The 23,273-nt window shown below is 38.0% G+C and overlaps 1 protein-coding gene across 24 annotated transcripts in view; it reads left to right on the forward strand.

The window, feature by feature from the left end:
* The window catches only part of TTN (titin), a 252,740-nt gene that overhangs the window by 29,193 nt on the left and 200,274 nt on the right, over window positions 1-23,273 (forward strand). For 23 of the 24 annotated variants that reach the window (XM_075180515.1, XM_075180537.1, XM_075180524.1 and 20 more), the window contains 24 exons: window positions 229-473; window positions 609-829; window positions 1,932-2,096; window positions 2,192-2,360; window positions 2,450-4,140; window positions 4,233-4,514; window positions 4,845-5,111; window positions 5,205-5,477; window positions 5,588-5,851; window positions 6,509-6,769; window positions 6,915-7,175; window positions 7,596-7,859; window positions 8,126-8,386; window positions 8,980-9,240; window positions 9,964-10,224; window positions 10,453-10,594; window positions 10,968-11,133; window positions 11,394-11,625; window positions 12,159-12,443; window positions 15,103-15,228; window positions 15,585-15,773; window positions 17,646-18,200; window positions 19,157-19,678; window positions 20,267-20,323. In XM_075180515.1, coding sequence (XP_075036616.1) covers window positions 229-473; window positions 609-829; window positions 1,932-2,096; window positions 2,192-2,360; window positions 2,450-4,140; window positions 4,233-4,514; window positions 4,845-5,111; window positions 5,205-5,477; window positions 5,588-5,851; window positions 6,509-6,769; window positions 6,915-7,175; window positions 7,596-7,859; window positions 8,126-8,386; window positions 8,980-9,240; window positions 9,964-10,224; window positions 10,453-10,594; window positions 10,968-11,133; window positions 11,394-11,625; window positions 12,159-12,443; window positions 15,103-15,228; window positions 15,585-15,773; window positions 17,646-18,200; window positions 19,157-19,678; window positions 20,267-20,323 — 7,420 coding nt within the window. The remainder of the gene's footprint in view (window positions 1-228; window positions 474-608; window positions 830-1,931; window positions 2,097-2,191; window positions 2,361-2,449; window positions 4,141-4,232; window positions 4,515-4,844; window positions 5,112-5,204; window positions 5,478-5,587; window positions 5,852-6,508; window positions 6,770-6,914; window positions 7,176-7,595; window positions 7,860-8,125; window positions 8,387-8,979; window positions 9,241-9,963; window positions 10,225-10,452; window positions 10,595-10,967; window positions 11,134-11,393; window positions 11,626-12,158; window positions 12,444-15,102; window positions 15,229-15,584; window positions 15,774-17,645; window positions 18,201-19,156; window positions 19,679-20,266; window positions 20,324-23,273) is intronic. The other variant, XM_075180533.1, reaches the window with a different exon arrangement.

Below are 23,273 nucleotides of genomic sequence, written 5' to 3' on the forward strand. Positions count from 1 at the left end.
GAAATTTCCCAAACTTCTGCAGTTTAGGACTGGACAGGTCTTGAATCAAGAAAGACGCAATTAACTATTTTGGTTTTGGAAGAGAAGAGATAGTGTGAGGCATAAGATGCAAAATTGTTAAAATAATCTAGATATGGAAGTAATCTATGTGCTTGTTGTGTTGAAATGACACAGAATGATGGCTTCCCAGACAAATTCAGCAAGGCTGTTGTTATGTCATGTTTGCAGATCGCATGGTTCAAGGATGGTAAACGCATCAAGAAGGGAGGACGCTACCAGATGGAAACCTTGCAAGATGGAAGGGCCAGTCTGCGCATCCCTGTTTTAATGACTGAAGATGAGGGAATTTATACAGCTTTGGCCAGTAATTTTAAGGGGAATGCCATTTGCTCAGGAAAGTTATATGTGGAGCCTGTTGCCCCAACTGGAGGTCCAGCTTACATACCAACTCCTGATGCTGTTAAAAGAATAAGGTAATGTCTACTTTCATGTATATTTATGCAGTATTATTTAGATTTAAATAAAATATTTTTAATCTCAAAGCAGAATTATCTTTCAATACTTAAGATCATTAGAAAACTAACATGCTACATATCTTGCCGTCATAGGTCTGTATCTCCAAGGTCACCAAGTCGCTCCCCAGGACGCTCTCCTGCACGTTCTCCTGCTCGCCGATTGGATGAAACCGATGAGTCCCAGTTGGAGAGATTATATAAACCAGTCTTTGTCTTGAAACCTGCATCCTTTAAATGTTCTGAAGGTCAAACTGCACGATTTGATCTGAAAGTTGTTGGAAGACCAATGCCAGAAACGTTTTGGTTCCACAACGGTAACTATTATTCCTTGAATTATTACTAATCCACAATTGCCATATTTTCAAAAGACTTCTGTCTATGCAACTTCATGTCTAAAGTCAACTTCAATTCATTGTGAATGTTGTTGGGACAAGTACAGTAGTCGTAGCAATTGTATTCATAGCGAGACACATCCAGCACTGCTTATCCTATAAATATATCAGGAAAGTGGTTAATGGAAATAGTATTCATTTGTCTGTTAATAGCTTATTATGTTTCAGCAATATAAATACGACTAGTAAATCAATCAACCACATTGGCCAGAGCTGAACATTATTCTGCTCATATGACCTATTTTAAGCTATGACTTCAAACAACATGGTTCTTTCACAGTATACACAGGCATGAGCTTAATAATTTTGAGACATTTAATGATATGGCATCTCTCTCTCTACCTTACCAGACACTTTAGTATTGGCATAGAGCACTGTGCATTAGAAAAGGCAAAATTGGTCTGCTTAGTCATTTTAAATCTGCCATTAGGAATTCACTAATTTACGTTTCTAAATCAATGACATATATCTTTTTTTACTCAATTCCCCACATTTTGCTGTTTTCCCCAAATCTGCACCCTGAAACCGTTGCCTTGGTATCCCTCATTAAATCACGCACAAGTATTCACGTAACTGACAAGTTATCACACCAGGTTTGGGAGATATTGACTACTTGTTATCTAATAACAAAATAACTGACATTCATGATTGAAGCTTTGGAGTTAAAGAAACGAGCCTGTAGTTGTGTAAAGGTCACATAGGTTTGGCACAAGACATGTAAGGACAGCACTCTATATATTCGCATCATACAGATAGGATTCAGTGTGGTACAGTACAATGGGCATATGTGGCAATGAGGTGGGTGAGTATGGGGCAGAAATTGAAAAGAGATTGAAAAACCAGGGGTGGCAAAGAACAAAATTTGCCTGTTAAGCGGCCATTGATATTATTGCCAAATGATCCTGTTGACTGCACATATGCAGTAAAAACATATTATGTATTTAAGTATATAAATTACTGTATTATATATTATGGAAATATGTACATGCATCACATATATTAATCATGTTATTATATTTTATAGGTCAGCAAATTGTCAATGACTATACACATAAAATTGTTGTAAAGGAAGATGGAACACAGTCCCTTATCATAGTCCCAGCATTGCCAACCGATTCTGGAGAATGGACCGTCATAGCTCAGAACAGAGCTGGCAAGACCTCAGTCTCGATGACATTGACTGTGGAAGGTACAATATTTTTGCATTGCCAGCGGTATTTGCATTCTGGCAACATTTATGGCAACACTGGATTTTAATTTGAACTTATCTTACTCTCTCTATAGCTAAGGAACACTTACAAAGACCACAGTTTGTGGAAAAACTTAAAAATGTTAACGTCAAACAAGGCTCTAAACTGGAAATGTCAGTGAAAGCTTCGGGCAACCCCAACCCGGATATTGTGTGGCTGAAGAATAGTGACATCATTGCTCCGCACAAATTTCCTAATATAAGGTGAGTACATTATTGGTAACTTTATCCTATTTTTCACGTAAAGTGAATGTGGTTTTGAGACAATGATGTAAATTATCTTTAAATTACAGAATTGAAGGTACTAAGGGACAAGCAGCTCTTAAGATTGAATCTACAATAAGCCATGATGCTGCATGGTATACTGCCACTGCCATTAATAAAGCTGGACGTGACACTACAAGATGCAAAGTAAATGTAGAGGTTGAGTTTGCTGAACCTGAACCAGAGAGAAAGCTTATCATTCCAAAGGGAACATACAAAGCTAAAGAGATTGCAGCTCCTGAGTTAGAGCCCCTACACCTTCGCTATGGCCAGGAGCAGTGGGAAGAAGGAGATCTATATGACAAAGAAAAGCAGCAGAAACCATTCTTTAAGAAGAAGCTTACTTCAGTGAGGCTTAAACGCTTTGGACCATCACACTTTGAGTGTCGTCTTACACCAATTGGAGACCCAACTATGGTTGTTGATTGGCTTCATGACGGGAAACCATTAGATGCTGCCAACCGGCTCCGAATGGTGAATGAGTTTGGGTACTGCAGTCTTGATTATGAAGTTGCTTACCCCCGAGACAGTGGTGTTATTACTTGTAGGGCAACTAACAAATATGGAACAGACCACACATCAGCTACTTTAATTGTAAAAGATGAGAAGAGTCTAGTTGAGGAGTCTCAGCTGCCAGAAGGCAGACGAGGTATGCAGAGAATTGAAGAGCTGGAGAGGTTGGCCCATGAAGGTGCCCTCACAGGAGTTTCAGAGGATGTAAAAGAAAAACAAAAACCAGAAATTGTTTTGATCCCTGAACCTGCAAGAGTTTATGAAGGGGAAATTGCAAGGTTCCGTTGCCGTGTTACTGGATATCCTCAACCTAAAGTAAATTGGTACCTTAACGGACAGCTTATCCGTAAAAGCAAAAGATTCCGAATCCGCTATGACGGTATATACTATCTTGAAATTGTTGACTGTAAATCCTATGATACTGGTGAGGTTAAGGTCACTGCTGAAAACCCTGAAGGTGTCGCTGAACATGTAGTAAAACTAGAAATTCAACAGAAAGAAGATTTTAGGTCAGTTCTTAGAAGATCTCATGAGCCAAGAGTTGCTGCTCCTCCAACTGAGACAGGAAAACTTCAGTTTGAAGTTAAAAAAGTAGACAGAGCGGCTGATGTCGGAGGAAAAGAGTTTGTAAATCTTAAAAGGACTGAAAGAGTTAGCCATGATAAAGTCTCTGAAGAATCAGAAGAACTCCGTAGCAAATTTAAGCGCCGGACAGAAGAAGGGTATTATGAAGCCATTACTGCTGTTGAGCTGAAATCACGCAGAAAAGATGAAGCATATGAAGATATGCTCAAAAAGACAAAGGATGACCTTCTTCACTGGACCAAGGAACTAACTGAGGAGGAAAGGAAAGCATTAGAAGAAGAAGGCAAAATTACTATTCCGACTTTCAAACCAGACAAAATTGAGCTATCACCGAGTATGGAAGCACCCAAGATTTTAGAAAGAATCCAAAGTCAAACAGTTGCTCAGGGAGCAGAAGCTCACTTCCGCGTCCGTGTTGTTGGAAAACCAGATCCAGAGTGCCAATGGTTTAAAAATGGTGTCAAGGTTGAAAGGTCTGACCGCATCTATTGGTACTGGCCAGAAGATAATGTGTGTGAACTGGTCATTCGAGATGTTGTTGCAGAAGATTCAGCCAGCATCATGGTAAAAGCCATCAATGTGGCTGGGGAAACCTCAAGCCACGCATTTTTGCTTGTGCAAGGTGGGCTATACCAAAATGTTAACAGTTCCATTAGCATTAAATGTTGCTTTGTTGGGCTGTAACCTAACATAATATCCTTTCTTCACATGCAGGCAAACAGCTGATTGCATTCACTCAAGAACTACAAGATTTAACAGCAAAGGAGAAAGACACTATGGCAACCTTTGAGTGCGATACATCAGAGCCGTTTGTGAAAGTGAAATGGTTCAAAAATGGTGTGGAGATCCACTCTGGTGATAAGTACAGAATGCATTCTGAAAGGAAAGCCCATTTTCTTTCTGTGCTTGTAATTGACATGTCCGATGCTGATGATTACAGCTGCATCCTTAAAGAAGACGAATCTGTGAAGACAACAGCCAAACTCATAGTTGAAGGTAATGGGAACACCACATAAACTATCAACTATTAATAGTACAACACATGATCAGCATTAGAGAAGACAACAATGTTGAATTAATTAAAAAAAAATCTCATTAAAGTGTCCTCATAGAATCCAATGTACGTACAGCAAGAATAATAATATATAACAGTGTGTTAAATCACTAAAATAAAGCAGTAAATGTTAACGCAAAGTGATTGTTTCAGAAGTATTGTACATTGCTAATGTAAACGTAAAAATATAGTAGCATCGTTGTATTACATCTATAGAAACATAGCTCTGTGTTTAGCTGCTTTTAATTTGGAATATTGTTTTTGCATCACAGGTACTCCTGTCGAGTTTACTAAAGAGCTTGAGGACATCGAAGTTCCAGAAACACTATCTGGAGAACTTGAATGTGCCATTTCTCTTGAAGACATAGAGGGTAAATGGTATCGTGGGGATACTGAGATCAAGTCTGACAGCAGACACATGATTACATCCCGTAGAGGGCGCCATGTTCTTACAGTCAAAGATGTCACAAAGGACGACCAAGGAGAATACAGCTTTGTGGTAGCTGGGAAAAAGACCACTGCTCAGCTGAAAGTGAAACGTAAGCTTATTTTCTTATACATTGCAAAGCCAATTTCTTTGGTTCCCTCTCCATTCATGCATGTCAACTTACTATATATTTTTCTCTACACAGCTCGTCCTATTTCTGTCCTACAAGGACTTTCAGATCAGAAAGTGTGCGAGGGGGACATTGCTCAGCTTGAAGTGAAAGTGTCTCTTGAAAATGCTGAAGGAATATGGCTGAAAGATGGAAAGGAGATCCAGCCAAGTGATCGGATTCATATTGTAATTGACAAACAGTCTCACATGTTACTCATTGAAGAAGCCACAGCCGATGATATTGGAAAATACACCTTTGCTATACCAGATCATGATCTCTCCACATCTGGCCATCTGTCTGTTTATAGTGAGTGTGTTAATATTCATTAGGAATATATACTTCCCTAAATCAATTTATATTTTATTTTATCTTAAATTATCAGTCATAAGTCTAAATACTTCGTTTGTATTCCACAGGTGTTGAGATTGTCATCCCTCTAAAAGATGTTCATGCCATTGAAGGAACAAAGGCTGTACTTGAATGTAAAGTGTCAGTTCCTGATATGACATCTGCTAAATGGTCCATTAATGATCAGCAGATCAAACTTGATGACCGTGTGCAGGCAATTGCTAAAGGAGCCAAGCAGCGTCTGGTATTTTCTAGAACTCACGCTTCCGACGAAGGACAGGTCAAACTGTTGATTGGTAAAGTGGAAACCAGCTGCAATCTTACTGTGGAAAGTGAGTATTTTCATGGGTAAATAAATTAAACTTCTGCCAATGACCATTCACATGGCAGCCCTTCCAATCAGTTCCTTAGCCACAGAGTATTCAGGACAGAATAGAAATCCAATCCATAGGGGCATATTCAATTGTTGGCGTTACAGCCAAAAGTAACGCGCTCCATGCACTATTACCGTCATTACGGTAATAGTGCGCGTAAATACTGTTATTACGGTACATTTCTCGCTGGATTTCAGCTCGCGGCTCAGGGAGCTGCGAGCTGAAATCCGGCTTATTATTACCGTAATAATGGTAATTCTTTTTTCCTGCGGCGGAAAAAGTAAAGAATTGAATATGCCCCATAGACTTATTCACCTTATCAGGGCTTATCATTAGTGCAGGATAGAGTTTTTTGCCCATCCTCTCTAAAATAATAACAAGGATTACAGTAAAAGGAGTTTTGTTGTTTTTTGGTAGAGTTTATATTAAATTACTGTAAATAGTTCTTCGGTGGCTGTTCTAATTCTGTAAGTTGTAGCCTCATGGCCATTTTAAGTCGAGACCAATGCAAATATGTATTTTAACTTTTATTGTTTATTGTTTTTATTTATTATTTATTGCTATTTTGTCAATTTTACAGAAATTAAATGTGTAAATCTACTTGTTTTCTTCCAGAAATCACCATAATTAGAGGACTCAGTGATAAAACGTGCACAGAGACACAAAATGTCACCTTGGAGGTTGAACTGTCCCATTCTGGAATTGATGCCTTGTGGCTTTTCAAAAACGAAGAACTTAAGCCAAGCCCAAAATACAAGATTGAAACCAAGGGCAAGATCTATAGACTCACAATTACAGATATGATGAAGGATGAGGAAGGACAGTACACCTTCTTTGCTGGAGAACAGCAAACTAGTGGAAAACTTACAGTTTCAGGTACTACATCTCTTCCCCTTTTGAGCATCAATCCAGGAAAAGCAAAAGAAAACATAAACCTAAATATAGTCCTAGTTATAAACAATAAAGCATAAAGAGCATAATTACTTGTTTCCTCTAATGTATTTTCATTTCATTCCTGAAGGGGGAGCTATAAGCAAGCCACTGGTGGATCTCACAGTGGCTGAATCCCAGATAGCTGTTTTTGAGTGTGAGGTGGCTAACCCAGACTCCAAAGGAAAATGGCTGAGAGAAGGAAAAGCAATAAGCTTCAGCGACAGCATCAAAAGTGCATCAATTGGTGGCAAAAGACAGCTTATAATTCCTATCAGCAAGCTGGAAGATATTGGGGAGTACACTTATCAAGTAGCAACCTCAAAAACATCTGCAAAACTGAAAGTTGAAGGTTAGTGATTTAACATTACTCTAAACTAATGCACTTTTCTGGCATAATACATTGCCTGTCGCAATCCTTGGATTATAGGAAGTGTAGCATTGCAATTATATTTTATGTCACACAAAATATAAATGCTTTTTAACAGACAATCCCAAGATCAGATAATTATAGGCTAGTACAGAGGAATTATAGATGCCCGGGGTTCTTCCTCCAGACCAGAACGTATGTTTAAAATCTACAGAAAGACTGTAGCATTGCTTCTTATAGTACATCACATGACTCTTTGTTGTAGGCGACTGTGATTAGACTTATACAGAACAGGAAACATATATAATGTTTATATATAAGTTTGGAACCCTCCTACCAACATTGTGCACTTGTCCTGTCAATGATTAGTGTTGTGTAATACGGCTGTACCATGTGTTCTAGCTGTCAAAATAAAGAAGACATTGAAGAACCAGACTGTGACTGAGACACAAGATGCCATTTTCAGTGTGGAACTTACTCATCCTGACGTGAAAGGCGCCCAATGGATCAAGAACGGCGTTGAGCTGGAATCCAATGACAAGTATGAGATCACAGTGGACGGACCGGTACATACCCTGAGAGTCAAAAACTGCGCCGTCCCAGATGAGTCCGTGTACAGCTTCAAGCTTGGCAAGGTTGGCGCTAATGCCAGACTTCATGTTGAAAGTAAGTTACTTAAGATTAGATATGAGTGCCTTTTAAACCAGGGTTTTGATAACCGCTAAGGGATTCGAGCTCACAAACATTTGGTTAATTAGCTCTTTTTAGTGTTTTGATAAGATGTATGTTTGTGTTCAGTCTGACAATATTTCTTGTAAATGTCATTGATATGAGCGGTATATATTTTTAAATAAATACAGTTTTTGAGCATATATTGTTATTGTCATTATTACAGTTTTGTTATTAAAGTTTTATTTTTTACTATTTTTCAGCTGTTAAAATTATCAAGAAACCCAAGGATGTCACTGCGCTGGAAAGTACACCAGCTACCTTTGAACTTAGTGTTTCTCATGACACTGTACCAGTCAAATGGTTCTTTAAAAACACAGAGCTGAAAACAAGCGATAAGCACAAAATTGTCTCAGAACGTAAAGTCCACAAGCTCGTCTTGCAGAACGTCACTCCTGCAGACACTGGAGAATACACAGCTGTGGTTGGACAACTGGAGTGTAAAGCTAAGCTATTCGTGGAGAGTAAGAACATTTCTAATATTATCTTTCTGTTTCCTTATGATTTGTTTGATTTGCAATTAATAAATTGTTTACATCTATTTGTATTATCTGCTATCAATAAATTATTGACCTTATTTATTTTCAAATAACAATCACCATGTCCGTAGACAAGCACAGATGGAGGTGGCCTTATCACTCCCAAACTTAGGTTATATTAAGTCATCTAATCCAAAAACGGTAATTCGCAGTTGAATTACAGAGTGGTAACTAAGTAAGATGTTGAGATGGAATGTGCGAAAACTGACTTTACCTGTAAATACACTGAGTTGAATTTCCCAATTTCTGAGCAGGACTTTTTCTAACATATAGTCCCTATAGTCCTTACAAATTACAATAGGACAGGTCTTGGCGGCAATTCCCTTCTTGCCACTTCGCCCCCCCCTCAGTTTTGGAAGCTGACCAATCTTAGGCTGATATAAATATATATGTAGAGTACAAATAATCCATACAAATAAGTTATTAAAGTGAAATTGACTTACACCAGTTTGTGGGTTGGGAATTCTACGTCTGTCACAGTGTGTGTTAATCAATGTATATCTCCTGTTCCTCCTTAGCTTTACATATTACAAAGACCATGAAGAACATTGAAGTCCCTGAAACCAAAGCAGCCTCATTTCAGTGTGAGGTGTCTCATTTCAACGTGCCATCCATTTGGCTGAAAAATGGAGTTGAAATTGAAATGAGCGAGAAATTTAAGATTGTTGTTCAGGGTAAACTTCACCAACTGATCATTATGAACACGAGTAGCGAAGATTCCGCTGAGTACACCTTTATCTGTGGAAACGACAAAGTCAGCGCGACTTTAACTGTGAAACGTATGTATTTCTATGACTTATTATACCTATACTGTCCTTTTGTACCCCACTTTTATGTTGCGTTGTTTTCTGCATTCTCCCATTTTTTATAATCTATTTCCAAATATCAATCTTGAATTCAAATCACCTTAAATATTGGCAAGGTGTTTGGTACAACCTGCCAAACAGATGAATGTTTTATGTATCATTATATTACACTAACTATTATAATATTATAATAACTCATAATAAAGCAAGCAAGAATATTTAGATTTTCCTTAAGATCTGATGCTGAAGTAGCATAGCAGAATGGGAATTATTATGTCTCCAAAATGTTTAGGAACTTTGATTTGCTGAAGATATAAGATGAATTGAAATTAAAATATGGTGTCTTATCAAGGACAGCAAGCAATGGTTAAAAGATTACTGCTTGTATCTAGAAATTGAAAAAACAAGTTGAAAACAGGGAAATCTTCAAAAAGAAACAATATCACTGTTGGATTATTTTTACAACATACATTTGGTTAATTAGCAAAATATTTGCTTTAACGATCAATTTAATTAGACATTCATATTACATAGGAAGATTGCAACTAGAAGGGAATTGTCATTAAAATGTAGGTAATCCCTATTATCATAGCAATTTATAATAAGAAAAAGCATCCACTGTACAGTGAATTATTCTTGTATTTTGAATATGGGTGTGTCTACAAAGAAACTAAAGACCCATTAAACTTTTTACAGCTATCCTGATTACTTCTATGCTGAAAGACATCAATGCTGAAGAAAAAGACACCATCACTTTTGAAGTGACGGTCAACCATGAGGGAATCACTTATAAATGGTTGAAGAACGGTGTCGAAATAAAGTCTACAGACCGTTGCCAGATAAAAGCCAAACAACAGTCCCATTCTCTTACCATTAGAAACGTCCACTTTGGTGATGCTGCAGAATACAGCTTTCTGGCAGGAAATGCAGTCTCTAAAGCCACCTTGTATGTTGAAGGTAAGGTTATTTTTTGTTACATATGGACTCAAAAGAATAAAACTTTTTGCATTTTAAAAAATGGAGATAATATGTAATATGAGCTAATCGTGTAGTAGGGTAAAAAATAAAATTGACAATACATTATCATTGTAGCCATATAAAAACAATTGTGTAAAGTAGCTAAAAAAATCAACAACTTAGCAACAAGTGTTTTTAATGTAATTTTACTGTGCTGCTTTCCTGTAGCCCGACACATTGAATTCAGGAAACCCATCAAGGAAATTAAAATTATTGAGAAGAAAAGAGCAACATTTGAGTGTGAAATCTCTGAGCCAGACTTGTCTGTCCAGTGGATGAAGGATGGACAGGAACTCCAAGTCACAGAACGGTAACTGATTTTCTTTCTATCATCATCATCTATTATTTATATAGCGCCACTAATTCCGCAGCGCTGCACAATCTCAATCCCCTAACATACACACACACACAGAACGAAAGAGACTAAGGGCAATTTAATAGCAGCCAATTAATCTACCAGTATGTTTTTGGAGTGTGGGAGGAAACCGGAGCACCCGGAAGAAGCCCACGCAAACATGTTTTCTATCTTAAAACACAATTTTGAACAAATATATATATATATATATATATATATATATATATATATATATATATATATATACACTTACAGGCAACAAGGTCATTATTGTCAGAATATAATATCTTATTGTTTTATGGCTTATGTGTTTTCCTTCTTAACCCAGAGTGAAAATTCAAAGTGAGAGATACGTCCACCGCCTTGTAATTCCTATTGCTCGCATATCTGATGCTGGACAATATTCTGTGGTTGCTGGTGCAAACATGTCCACGGCCAACTTATACGTGGAAGGCCGCGATGTCCGTATCACAAGCATTCACAAAGAGATTCAGGTATTTCTTTTTATTATTATTTAATAATAACTTGCACAAACATTCAACATATTAGACAAGTGAATATATCCTTTTATTATGTTTGTGATTTGTTAAATAATAACCGCTGTCGGCTTAAAATAAAAAATAATAGTTATATTATTGATGGACCCTGAATTAGCTAATACATTTATAGCTATTGTTTCCTAGTTTATAGCTGAATTCTAAAATGATATTTTGTATTGTACAAAAAACCTTTCTATTATCTTTGTGGTCTCTAGGCTGTTGAGAGACAAAGAGCAGTAGTTGAGTTTGAGGTCAACGAGGATGACGTAGATGCGCGCTGGATGAAAGATGGCATTGACATCAATTTCCATGTTGAAGAGAGATATCAGTACATTGTGGAAAGACGTGTACATCGCATGTGCATCACAGAAACTAGGATAAGTGACAGTGGAGAATACACCTTTTTGGCCGGCAAAAACAGGAGTTCTGTTACTCTCTATGTGAATGGTGAGTGACTGAATAGTGAAAACAATGTCACCTGAGATTCTTCTCTATATTAAGCAAGTTGTTATTTATTCTGCCACTCCGACAAATACTTTGTGATTTATAGCCATGTATTTAAATACATATAAAAATGTATTCAGTACTAATTTTAGCATCATTAAGGGCCAGAGTCATTATGGAAAGTAAGGCAAAAAAAAGGAGTAAATGTTCTCCAGGACAAAAGAAAATTATAATACAAGGGGTGCAAATGAGTTTTATTTATCTAGCACACAAATACTTGATAGCTTTATTTTTACACTGAAATTTAAAGTTGATCTAGGACATGCCCTACCCCAACTATAAATCTGTCCCACCATTTTAAATTTACCTCCAATGCAACATGGTTTTGCTCAGGTGCAAAAGTTACTTCTTTTTTATCCTTTGCTCTGCTTAATGACTCAGGCCCTCAATGTGTAAGATAGCCATAGAACTTGCAGCTACTTACGCTCATCTAGATGTAAATTGTTCTCTAATGGAGTTTGTTTTATCTTTAACAGCTCCAGAGCCTCCTGTGATCATACAAAAGCTTGACGATGTGCATGTGGAATCTGGCAAACCTGCACGCTTCTGTACTGTAGTGACAGGCAAGCCACAGCCCACTGTAGCTTGGTTTAAGGACTCGACAAAGCTTTCTCCGGGTTTCAAGTGTAAGTTTCTCCATGATGGACAGGAATACACCCTATTGCTAATAGAGGCATTCCCTGAGGATGCGGCACTCTACACCTGTGAAGCAAGCAATGATTCTGGAATGGCCAGCACATCCGGCACACTGACTGTCGAAGGTATTGACCTTTAGAAAAAATTTGGGTTGAAAAAAGAGATTAAACATATTTGCTTATGTTCCCATTTCAGTTATTTTTTGCTCTACTTAGGGATTTACTACTGTATTACCACTTTGTGCTGTTTCCAACATATAGATTACCTTCTAATTAGATTGTAGATTGGTGTCTCCAAAGACCACTGTACCAAACTTGCTTCTTTCCTTATGAGAAGGCCCACAGTACTCGGCTGAAGGCTGGGCCAGTCCCATAGTGGGTTACCTTGGGCTGGGTCACTGGGCCACCTGCATTTTTGTCCTTTAAAATAGGTTGCTTAGTTGTGTTTTTCCTCCCTCCCATTAAAATTTGCCAGCCCTCCTCTTAAATATTTGCAAATATCGGTAATATTCACTGCTAGAGCTTGAAACTAGAATATTTATGATAGGATTTTGATCATGGGTGCGGGCTTTGTTCTACGTTAAAACAAGTTTCCTGTCAGGAAGCCTATTAAAGGTCAAGCACCCAGCCTTAAGGCACCTACAGCCTATTAAAGGTGATGCAGCCAGCCTTAAGGCACCTACAGCCTATTAAAGTTCATGCACCCAGCCTTAAGGCACCTACAGCCTATTAAAGGTGATGCACCCAGCCTTAAGGCACCTACAGCCTATTAAAGGTCATGCAGCCAGCCTTAAGGCACCTACAGCCTATTAAAGGTGATGCACCCAGCCTTAAGGCACCTACAGCCTATTAAAGTTCATGCACCCAGCCTTAAGGCACCTACAGCCTATTAAAGGTGATGCAGCCAGCCTTAAGGCACCTACAGCCTATTAAAGGTCATGCACCCAGCCTTAAGGCACCTACAGCCTATTAAAGGTCATGCAGCCAGCCTTAAGGCACCTAAAGCCTATTAAAGGTCATCCAGCTAGCCTTAAGGCACCTACAGCCTATTAAAGGTGATGCACCCAGCCTTAAGGCACCTACAGCCTATTAAAGTTCATGCACCCAGCCTTAAGGCACCTAAAGCCTATTAAAGGTCATCCAGCTAGCCTTAAGGCACCTACAGCCTATTAAAGGTCATGCACCCAGCCTTAAGGCACCTACAGCCTATTAAAGGTCATGCAGCTAGCCTTAAGGCACCTACAGCCTATGAAAGGTCATGCACCCAGCCTTAAGGCACCTACAGCCTATTAAAGGTCATGCAGTCAGCCTTAAGGCACCTACAGCCTATTAAAGGTCATGCACCCAGCCTTAAGGCACCTACAGCCTATTAAAGGTCATGCACCCAGCCTTAAGGCACCTACAGCCTATTAAAGGTCATGCACCCAGCCTTAAGGCACCTACAGCCTATTAAAGGTCGTGCACCCAGCCTTAAGGCACCTACAGCCTATTAAAGGTGATGCAGCCAGCCTTAAGGCACCTACAGCCTATTAAAGTTCATGCACCCAGCCTTAAGGCACCTACAGCCTATTAAAGGTGATGCAGCCAGCCTTAAGGCACCTACAGCCTATTAAAGGTCATGCAGCCAGCCTTAAGGCACCTACAGCCTATTAAAGGTGATGCACCCAGCCTTAAGGCACCTACAGCCTATTAAAGTTCATGCACCCAGCCTTAAGGCACCTACAGCCTATTAAAGGTGATGCAGCCAGCCTTAAGGCACCTACAGCCTATTAAAGGTCATGCACCCAGCCTTAAGGCACCTACAGCCTATTAAAGGTCATGCAGCCAGCCTTAAGGCACCTAAAGCCTATTAAAGGTCATCCAGCTAGCCTTAAGGCACCTACAGCCTATTAAAGGTGATGCACCCAGCCTTAAGGCACCTACAGCCTATTAAAGTTCATGCACCCAGCCTTAAGGCACCTAAAGCCTATTAAAGGTCATCCAGCTAGCCTTAAGGCACCTACAGCCTATTAAAGGTCATGCACCCAGCCTTAAGGCACCTACAGCCTATTAAAGGTCATGCAGCTAGCCTTAAGGCACCTACAGCCTATGAAAGGTCATGCACCCAGCCTTAAGGCACCTACAGCCTATTAAAGGTCATGCAGTCAGCCTTAAGGCACCTACAGCCTATTAAAGGTCATGCACCCAGCCTTAAGGCACCTTTAGCCTATTAAAGGTCATGCACCCAGCCTTAAGGCACCTGCAGCCTATTAAAGGTCATGCAGCTAGCCTTAAGGCACCTACATCCTATTAAAGGTCATGCACCCAGCCTTAAGGCACCTACAGCCTATTAAAGGTCATGCACCCAGCCTTAAGGCACCTACAACCTATTAAAGGTCATGCACCCAGCCTTAAGGCACTTACAGCCTATTAAAGGTCATGCACCCAGCCTTAAGGCACCTGCAGCCTATTAAAGGTCATGCACCCAGCCTTAAGGCACCTACAGCCTATTAAAGGTCATGCAGCCAGCCTTAAGGCACCTAAAATGTCTGATAACAGAAGGTAGTAGCTTGCGCTGAGGTAGCTATCAAGCTGAGATTCACTATCAAGCATCTAAACTGTCATTATATGGGAAATGTAATACTTTGCAAATATTTGAAATATAACATTATTTTTGTAGTTTAGTGGCGCGTCCAGATTTTACAGCTATTTATTACTATTTTGAGAAAGCAAATTATGTAAATGTGATAGTGGCGGTAAAGTTGACAAGAGGCTGCAGTGATTAACCCTATGTCTTATATTTTAGTTCCAGAAGTAGTGTCCCCTGAATCTGAGGCAGCGCTGTACCCCCCTGAAATTATCATACCTCTCCGTGATGCTATCACCGCAGAAGGACAGTCTGCCATCTTCCAGTGTCGCGTCTCTGGCACAGGTCAGTTGAACAATTTTGGGAACTGAGCAATATATTAAGAGTAAATATGAACAGAGCAGAGTTAGCATTTTAGCAGTATGCTGGCATTAGTAGTGACTCAATATATGCTTAAAATGTTGTATATAATAGCTTTATAATGTGTGATTGGTGACTTCATCACATTTTTCAGGATTTTGTGTTCATTATAATAAATCAGTAGTATGTATATAATAAGGATACTATAATGGGCACCAAATCCTCTTTTGTTTCTAATATTATGTAGTATTTGACACTAGGGTGTACGCAATCCCACACATTATGGTTTCTTTACATATAAGCCATAAACCTAAATGTATCATGTATGTTGGTTTATACAGATCTAAAGGTTTCCTGGTACAGCAAAGACAAGGAGATCAAACCATCACGCTTCTTTAAAATGACCCAGTATGAAGACACCTATCAACTTGAAATCGCAGAAGCCTACACTGAAGATGAAGGCGTATACACATGTGCTGCTAGCAATGCTCTGGGCCAAGTCTCATGCACTGGAAACCTCAGGCTTGAAGGTACATGGGCAGCAAGCATTTGTTTGTAAAACATAAATGTAAATCATTTTAACAGTGGTGCTAACATAGTCCATGTCTACTATTGTCAACTAATTCCACTAATAGAATCATTATCTATGTCATTAAAGCGTACATATTCTTATCCAGAATATGGGTTAGTAGCGTTTTTGCCTTTTTTTTTTGTTTCTCTGTGATGCATTTCTATCTGTCAGCTCTTTTCCATCTTGTTGAACATATATATTCAAAGGTGCAGTCTTTCTGTGTCACAAGGAAACCAAAACATATGGTGCATAGGCTATAAAGCAAAACATCGCAATCAGATGTGTCAATACCACACAAACAAAGCGGTATTCCATTGGTAGAAAGATCACACAATATGATTCATACTTTTAAATAAAATAGATTTGTACCTGTTTCACCATTATTGACCATAATGTCCTATTTTGCTAATCAGATTCTAGTGGTACATTCTAAAAAATATCTTATCACAATCAGGCATTTACTAGATGGGCCAATTTGCCTCTGAGAATCAGTGGACTGGTCTGGGCTCCTAAATATTTGTGGAAATTGTCTAGTCTTCCAGTCTTTCTCATTTTGCCTTCCAGTCCTGCTCTGTATTTGACACCCACTACCACACTGGGTCAGTGGATGCCAGTAGATAGTGAGATGCCCAGTGAATGATGGTGGTCTTATTGTCAGGCTGGGAAAAAACATTTTTGAGCACCTATTTTGTATGACAGGGATGCTTTTTAATCAAGCCCTGAATACATTCTCTGTAGTGTTTGTGCAGTGTCAATCAATTCCATAGAAATAACTCCAACAATTTGCAAGTCACGTTTTCCAAATAAAGCAGAACATGCTTCTTTTCAGGACTTAAACATGATGCGGATGTTACATCAGTCCCCCATTGGCAGATTCCTTCATCTGGGTCATTTAAGAAGGAGCTGGTTACACAATGTCCCATCTTCATTCAGCCTATTTCAAGCTGTACAGTAAAGAGTGGGGGAACTGTGCGCTTTGTAGCAAGAGTTTCTGGATTGCCTAAGCCAGAAATTCAGTGGTTTCACAACCGAAACACAGTTCTTCCTTCCAAAAACATAGTCTTTCATTTTGACGAATCTACAAATACAGCTATACTCATTATAGTGGATGCTTTCATAGAGCATGTTGGAGAATATACTTGCAATGCAAGAAATAGTGCTGGTGAAGTATCTTGTGCAGCTACCTTAACGGTGACTTCCGAAGGTAAAGCCCCCTTTCTCCAGTGGGGTATATTTTGAGAACTGGCACTAGAGCACTCTTACTAATAATATTTTCGTCCTTCTTAAGGTATTCACCTCTTGTATTGGGCAGTTAGTTTACTTATATAGCAGCAACTATAACTAATGTCACTTTTATTTCTTCACAAATCTTTACGCAACATAAACTCACCTCCTTATATTCACCTACCCAATATCTAGAACATTGCCTATACTATAAAACCCAAATATTGTTAACATTTTCACTTTGAACCTCCATCGCAGCACAATTTATCAGTTGAACCAACCTTTAGCCAAATTATCTAACGTATTCAAATTATTTTAATCCAGTAGTAATACAGGTCTCACTCTTACTTTGGATCAATAAGGAAAATTCTTAATCTGAAATTTCGAAAGCGACAACGAAAGAAGATGCAACCTTCTATGTCAGCATGAATTTCCAATGCTCCATCCTTTGTCACTTTTTGTAAACGAGCATGCAGTTGGCATGCGTTATTTTCAAGTGATCTGTTTTAGTCTTCTTGATCAACATATTTGTTTTTCTCGTAAGGACAAGTGGACAATTTAGTTGTTAATTTTCTTTTTTTTTTTTTTTCTTCACCTGATTACACAGTGCAATCGGTAGTTAGTCAAAGCTTTACAAGTTCCGAGAAAAGCATTACAGAGTCTATCAGCACAAAGTCAGTGTCAGAAGCCACAGTGTATTTAAAAGAATTTAATTCAGTACAAGGGCTTTCCTCTGAAGAAGGTGTACAGGTTTTTGAAAGCGTTTCTGAAAGTTCTACAATAACCGCATCATCGATAAAGAAACTAGATGCGCGCCGCGCAGAAACCATCAGCCAAAGCTTCACGGAAGAGTTCACCGGAGCTGAGGTGCAGGATGCCAGTGATCGGCTACCAAAGATACTACTCAGACTTCATGACATGACCGTGAAGTGCGGAGAAGTAGCCCAGTTTATCTGTGCTGTGCAGGAGGGCAACCTACAATTTACTTGGAAGCATGAAGGCCAAACAATACAAGACTCAGCAAGAGTGAAAGTTTCACAAAATGGAAATGTTATGTTACTTACTATAGAGAATGTTCAGTTGACAGATCAAGGTTCATACAGTTGCACTGTATCTAATGACAATGGAGAGAAGACAACTACTGCTGTACTAACCATAGAAGGTGGCTATTAATTTTAATATTACAGCTTATCTGCACTGTTTCCAAATAAGTAAAATGATGGTTCTTTATCATCCTAAGTGGCTCTATTTGTTAATCCCTAAAATTAAAACCGCAAAACAACCTTGTACTGTAAAGAAGGGGCACCCATAAACTGAGTACTATGAAAACTGAAATATATATATATATACTTTAGTTAAAAAATATAGCAATTCTAAAGAGCACTTGCTGACTGTTAACTACATGTCTATAACTGCATGGTGATTAATTACATTTCGTTAGGCTGTTGATATATCACACTACTGAGGGCTAAATATACTAAGGAGCAATGTTCTCATCCTCGTGTTCTGAAATTACAGAGATTTTAATTTATGGCTCGTTATTGCAATATGAACAAAATTATAAATAATATAGATTTTGTGCCAACTGTGCACAATAATCTTTACACAATAATATTTTAGTGCAAGAAAATATGGAAGTGGTGGTATGGAAACTATACAACTGGAGAAGTGGCGGCATACCAATTTGGCTATATATATATATATATATATATATATATATATATATATATATATATATATATATATATATATATATATCGCTTTAACATGAGCAGAAGAAGTACATGCAAGATGCAAGTTTACAATTGGAAATGGCTCTTTAGTAGATTTAGCCCTTAACAATATTTATTTGCTTATCTAGTATACCTTAAATTTGATTTAATCAAATGCTCCTCTTGTACCTTGAAAGCTAGTAATGTACAGGTTGACTATAAATATAACAACCATTGCACTAAACATAGAGACGTAAATAGAACCATCAAGAAATCATTTCTGATATACAAAGTAATAATACTAACCACTTTAGCATTATCTAATTTGATCTAATATTCTATAGTATTATGCACTGTATTTCCAAACCATTATAACTAACACTTTCCTAAATTTATTCTTGCCTAGCACAAGAAGCCACCACCAAGGCAGTAGCACAAATAGACCTTGAATCAGATAAAAAAAGTTTTAAAACTCACAAAGAAATTCAAATTAAGAGTTCTTACGAAGCCAAACAGGAAACCGTCACGAAAACATCCAGCATTTCTATCACACCATCGCAAAGACCACAGGACCTTGAAAGACAAAGGAGCAGAGAATACTACCCCGACATCATACCATATGAAGATCTAATAGAATCTTGTGCCGTAGTGCCAGCGTTTCTTGAAAAGCTTCCCCAAGAAACTTTTGCAAAGGAAGGCGCCGACGTCTCCCTTTTTTGCATCATAAAGGGCATACCTGCTCCTTGTGTTATCTGGCTCTTTAACAAACTTCTGGTTGATGAGTCTGCAACTTGTTTCTTAAGAAATGATGGGTCACTCTGCAGCTTAAAGCTATTGAAAGTTCTTCCAAAGCAGAGTGGCATGTATACATGCAAAATAGTTAATGCTGCAGGACAAGCCGAATGCAACACTCAACTGAGAGTGAAAGGTTGGCAACTAACTGCATGTTCCTTCCACATATGAATTCTTGCATATCATTGTATGCAATGGACAACAACATAAAAAATACATTTGGCAATGTCTTAAATTTAAGTATTTTCCAGTTAAATATGAGGCATGTAAAGGCATGTTCAGATATTTCCCTTCACAAGATAGTCTTATGAATTCAATACAAATCACACTTGATATTTAGCTACCAGTACATCGGCTCACATCTTTATATTTTTATGGCATGTGCTTTTATATGTTAGTGTGGGTGTTAATTGTCTGGGACAGGAATGGGCAAAGGTCTTTTATTTGACAGTGTCAGGGCTCAATCCCTCGGATAGATCACTAATCATTTATTGGTGCTGACTTACAATTGAAAATGTGGATTTTTTTCTTCATTTCATTTTATTCTTAGTACTAAAATATTCTAAATGATATAACAACATCTTTTTTTCCTTTATATTTGCTCATTCCTAGTCTGAAATGTCAACTTTATTTGTGTCTTTTAAAGAGGTCAAAGCAACTTAAGCTCCAGAACAATAAACATAGGTCCCAACTTAAATACTTTATTTCTCTCTTACTCATATAGCACTGGAGAAAGTTCTACAGGAGAAGATTGAACAACAGATTGAGCTTGAAGTGAAAGGTATGTTAAAGTGATAATGTTTACCTTATAATAATGTTTAATGTGTGAAGTAAGGACTAAATGCTGATAAAGAAACCAATGGAGACGTCAATCAAGCCAAGGTAAGTTTTTTTTCAACTAGATGAGAATGTTTTGTTAATCTGTAATGTAAATGATGCTGTGTGTTCATGATTATCCTTTGATATCGCTGTATGTATTATCCTTTGTCCCATGACTTTGAAATGTGCATGACTTCGCTCTCCAAATATGTAGTTTTACAGTATTATTTAGAGTTTCTGGCACAAGTTGTAAAACATTTTATTACAGCTTTCCATTATTGCATGATAAATGTTTTAAAAAAAACTGCTATGACCACTATGGATGGTTGTGCCATATTTTTATCAAGGTGCTTTGTTTTCCGTCTGATACTCTGTTAAAACTCGGTGCATTTAAACACCTTACCTGGCTTGCAGATGGCATCTAGTTTGGTATGTAATCGATGTTGCTTGCTGTTTTCTGCATAACCTCATAATTTTCTGGCTGTATTAGTTCGAATAAACGCCTTCTCATTCAAATGTAGATATTTTAAGGATAGATACAAATTGCTCACATCCAAAAGGATCAGAAAGGGCGTTTATTCTGCTGTCTGCAAGTCAGGTAAAATTTTAATCCTAAATTTGAAACCCACTGAAATGTTCAGACAGCTGTACATACACAGAAAACATGTTAATTATACATTTCTGAGATTCGCGCGTCCGTTGAAGAAGACATTTCCACAGTTTGAAGAAAAGAACACAGAGTGAACGATTTTGCTGTCTTTAAAAAAGAACAAGGCGTTGCGTTTATTCGAACAAATATGGTGAGTGAATATTTTTATGGATTTGTAGTCTATCTAGCATGAATTATACATGTATAGTATAGTTGAAACAAAATATTTAATTTCAAGTTCAAATATTTGAGGAAGTAAGCTCTTTTTAAAATACATTACCTTTTATCATTGGCAGAATTATTTTTCAACGAGGAGATCGAAAACGAGAGTCAAAACAGAAGAGATTTGCGAGGCGCCTTTTCAGATACAGAAGACTACTTGGATCACGGAATTGTCTCCTCTAAAAGATGCGCAAGTCGGACATCATCTATCAGTTCCTGGTCAGAGTTCATAAAGCCCTCCTTCACCCAGAAGTTAAAGTTTCGATCAGTTTTAGAAGGAGAGCCTGCAGTTTTTCGGTGTAAACTGGTGGCCTGCCCATTGCCAAAAGTTTCTTGGTTTCACAACAATAAACATATTGGTAGAGATAAGTGCAGGGTAATTAAAACGGAAAGTGATATGCACATTCATAGATGTAGTTTGTTGATTAAAAGTGTAGAGGATCAAGATTCTGGAAGTTATCGTATATTTGCTGTCAATAGTGAAGGTTCAGCGGAGAGCACTGCTTCATTGCTTGTGGCACTGAGGGAAGAACAGAATCCCAAATATTTAAATTTTGTGAGATATTCCGAGAAAACTCATAAAAGTATTGATTCATTAGTTCAGAAAAAAAGGGAAAGCAAATTAAAAGTTGACCTCAAGTGTGTTGGGTCTCCCTATGATAAACGGAGGGAAACACGAATACTGCGAAGCCAGTATCCTAAGAAAGGGATTGTCAAAACTATAAGCTTTGAAAAAATATTTTCCAGTGACAAAAGTCACAGTAAAAAGATTTCTGATAGTGATAAATTGTTGGACAAGGAAATTCAGGCAAAGTTGCAAAAGTTGCGTGAGATTAAAAGGGCAAGGAGTTCCATTTGCTCTTCTGACGTATGTTCAGATATAGACCTGGAGTCTTGGCAAAGTGACACAAGTTCGGTAAGTTTTCACATTGCGAGGGAAAAGCACAAATTCAGTTCATTTTTGGATGTACCAAGAGACACTAGCTATGACACAAAAGTCGCTGACCTAGACACGTTTTCTGAAACTGTAGAACAAATAAAAGAACCTAAAATCAGCAGTGTCATGCACCAATTGCCTAAAGTTGACTCTCTGGATTCATCTACACAGAAAATGGCACAAGAAGGAACTACGTTGTATACCTCTGACACAGTTAGTGACTTTAAACAAGGTGATTTTCATGAAATATTTATTGAAAGGAGTGAACGTCACAAGAAGGAACATGTGGATAATAAGGAACTATCCATAGATTTGACCACTGGTCCTGCTAAGTCAGTGGTTAGCGTTAGCAGTGAGGCAAAGGAAACAAAAAATAGAGAGTTAGGATTACTGGAGGCTATTCAAATTAACAAACCCATTAAATCTGAAGGCGATTTTCATGAAATATTTATTGAAAGGGATGAACAACAGAAGAAGGAACATGTGGACAATAAGGAACTATCCATAGAATTGACCACTTGTCCTGCTAAATCAGTGGTTAGCATTAGCAGTGAGGCAAAGGAAACAAAGAATAGAGAGTTAGGATTACCGGAGGCTATTCAAATTAACAAACCCATTAAATCTGAAGGTGATTTTAATGAAATATTTATTGAAAGGGATGAACAACAGAAGAAGGAACATGTGGATAATAAGGAACTATCCAGAGAATTGACCACTTGTCCTGCTAAATCAGTGGTTAGCGTTAGCAGTGAGGCAAATGATATAAAGAATAGAGAGTTGGAATTACTGGAGTCTATTCAAATTAACAAACCCATTAAATCTAAAGGTGATTTTCATGAAATATTTATTGAAAGGGATGAACGACAGAAGAAGGAACATGTGGATAGTAAAGAACTATCCATAGAGTTGAGCACTTGTCCTGCTAAATCAGTGGTTAGCGTTAGCAGTGAGGCAAAGGAAGCAAAGAATAGAGATTTGGAATTACTGGAGTCTATTCAAATTAACAAACCCATTAAATCTAAAGTACTTCAAGATCGTTCCGAAATCAGTTATGTACGTAGAACAGCACAAAAATTTAGTCAGAGTGAAATAAAGTTGCATCAG

Source organism: Mixophyes fleayi, chromosome 7 (genome assembly GCF_038048845.1).
Source record: "Mixophyes fleayi isolate aMixFle1 chromosome 7, aMixFle1.hap1, whole genome shotgun sequence".
Taxonomy (NCBI): Eukaryota; Metazoa; Chordata; class Amphibia; order Anura; family Limnodynastidae; genus Mixophyes; species Mixophyes fleayi.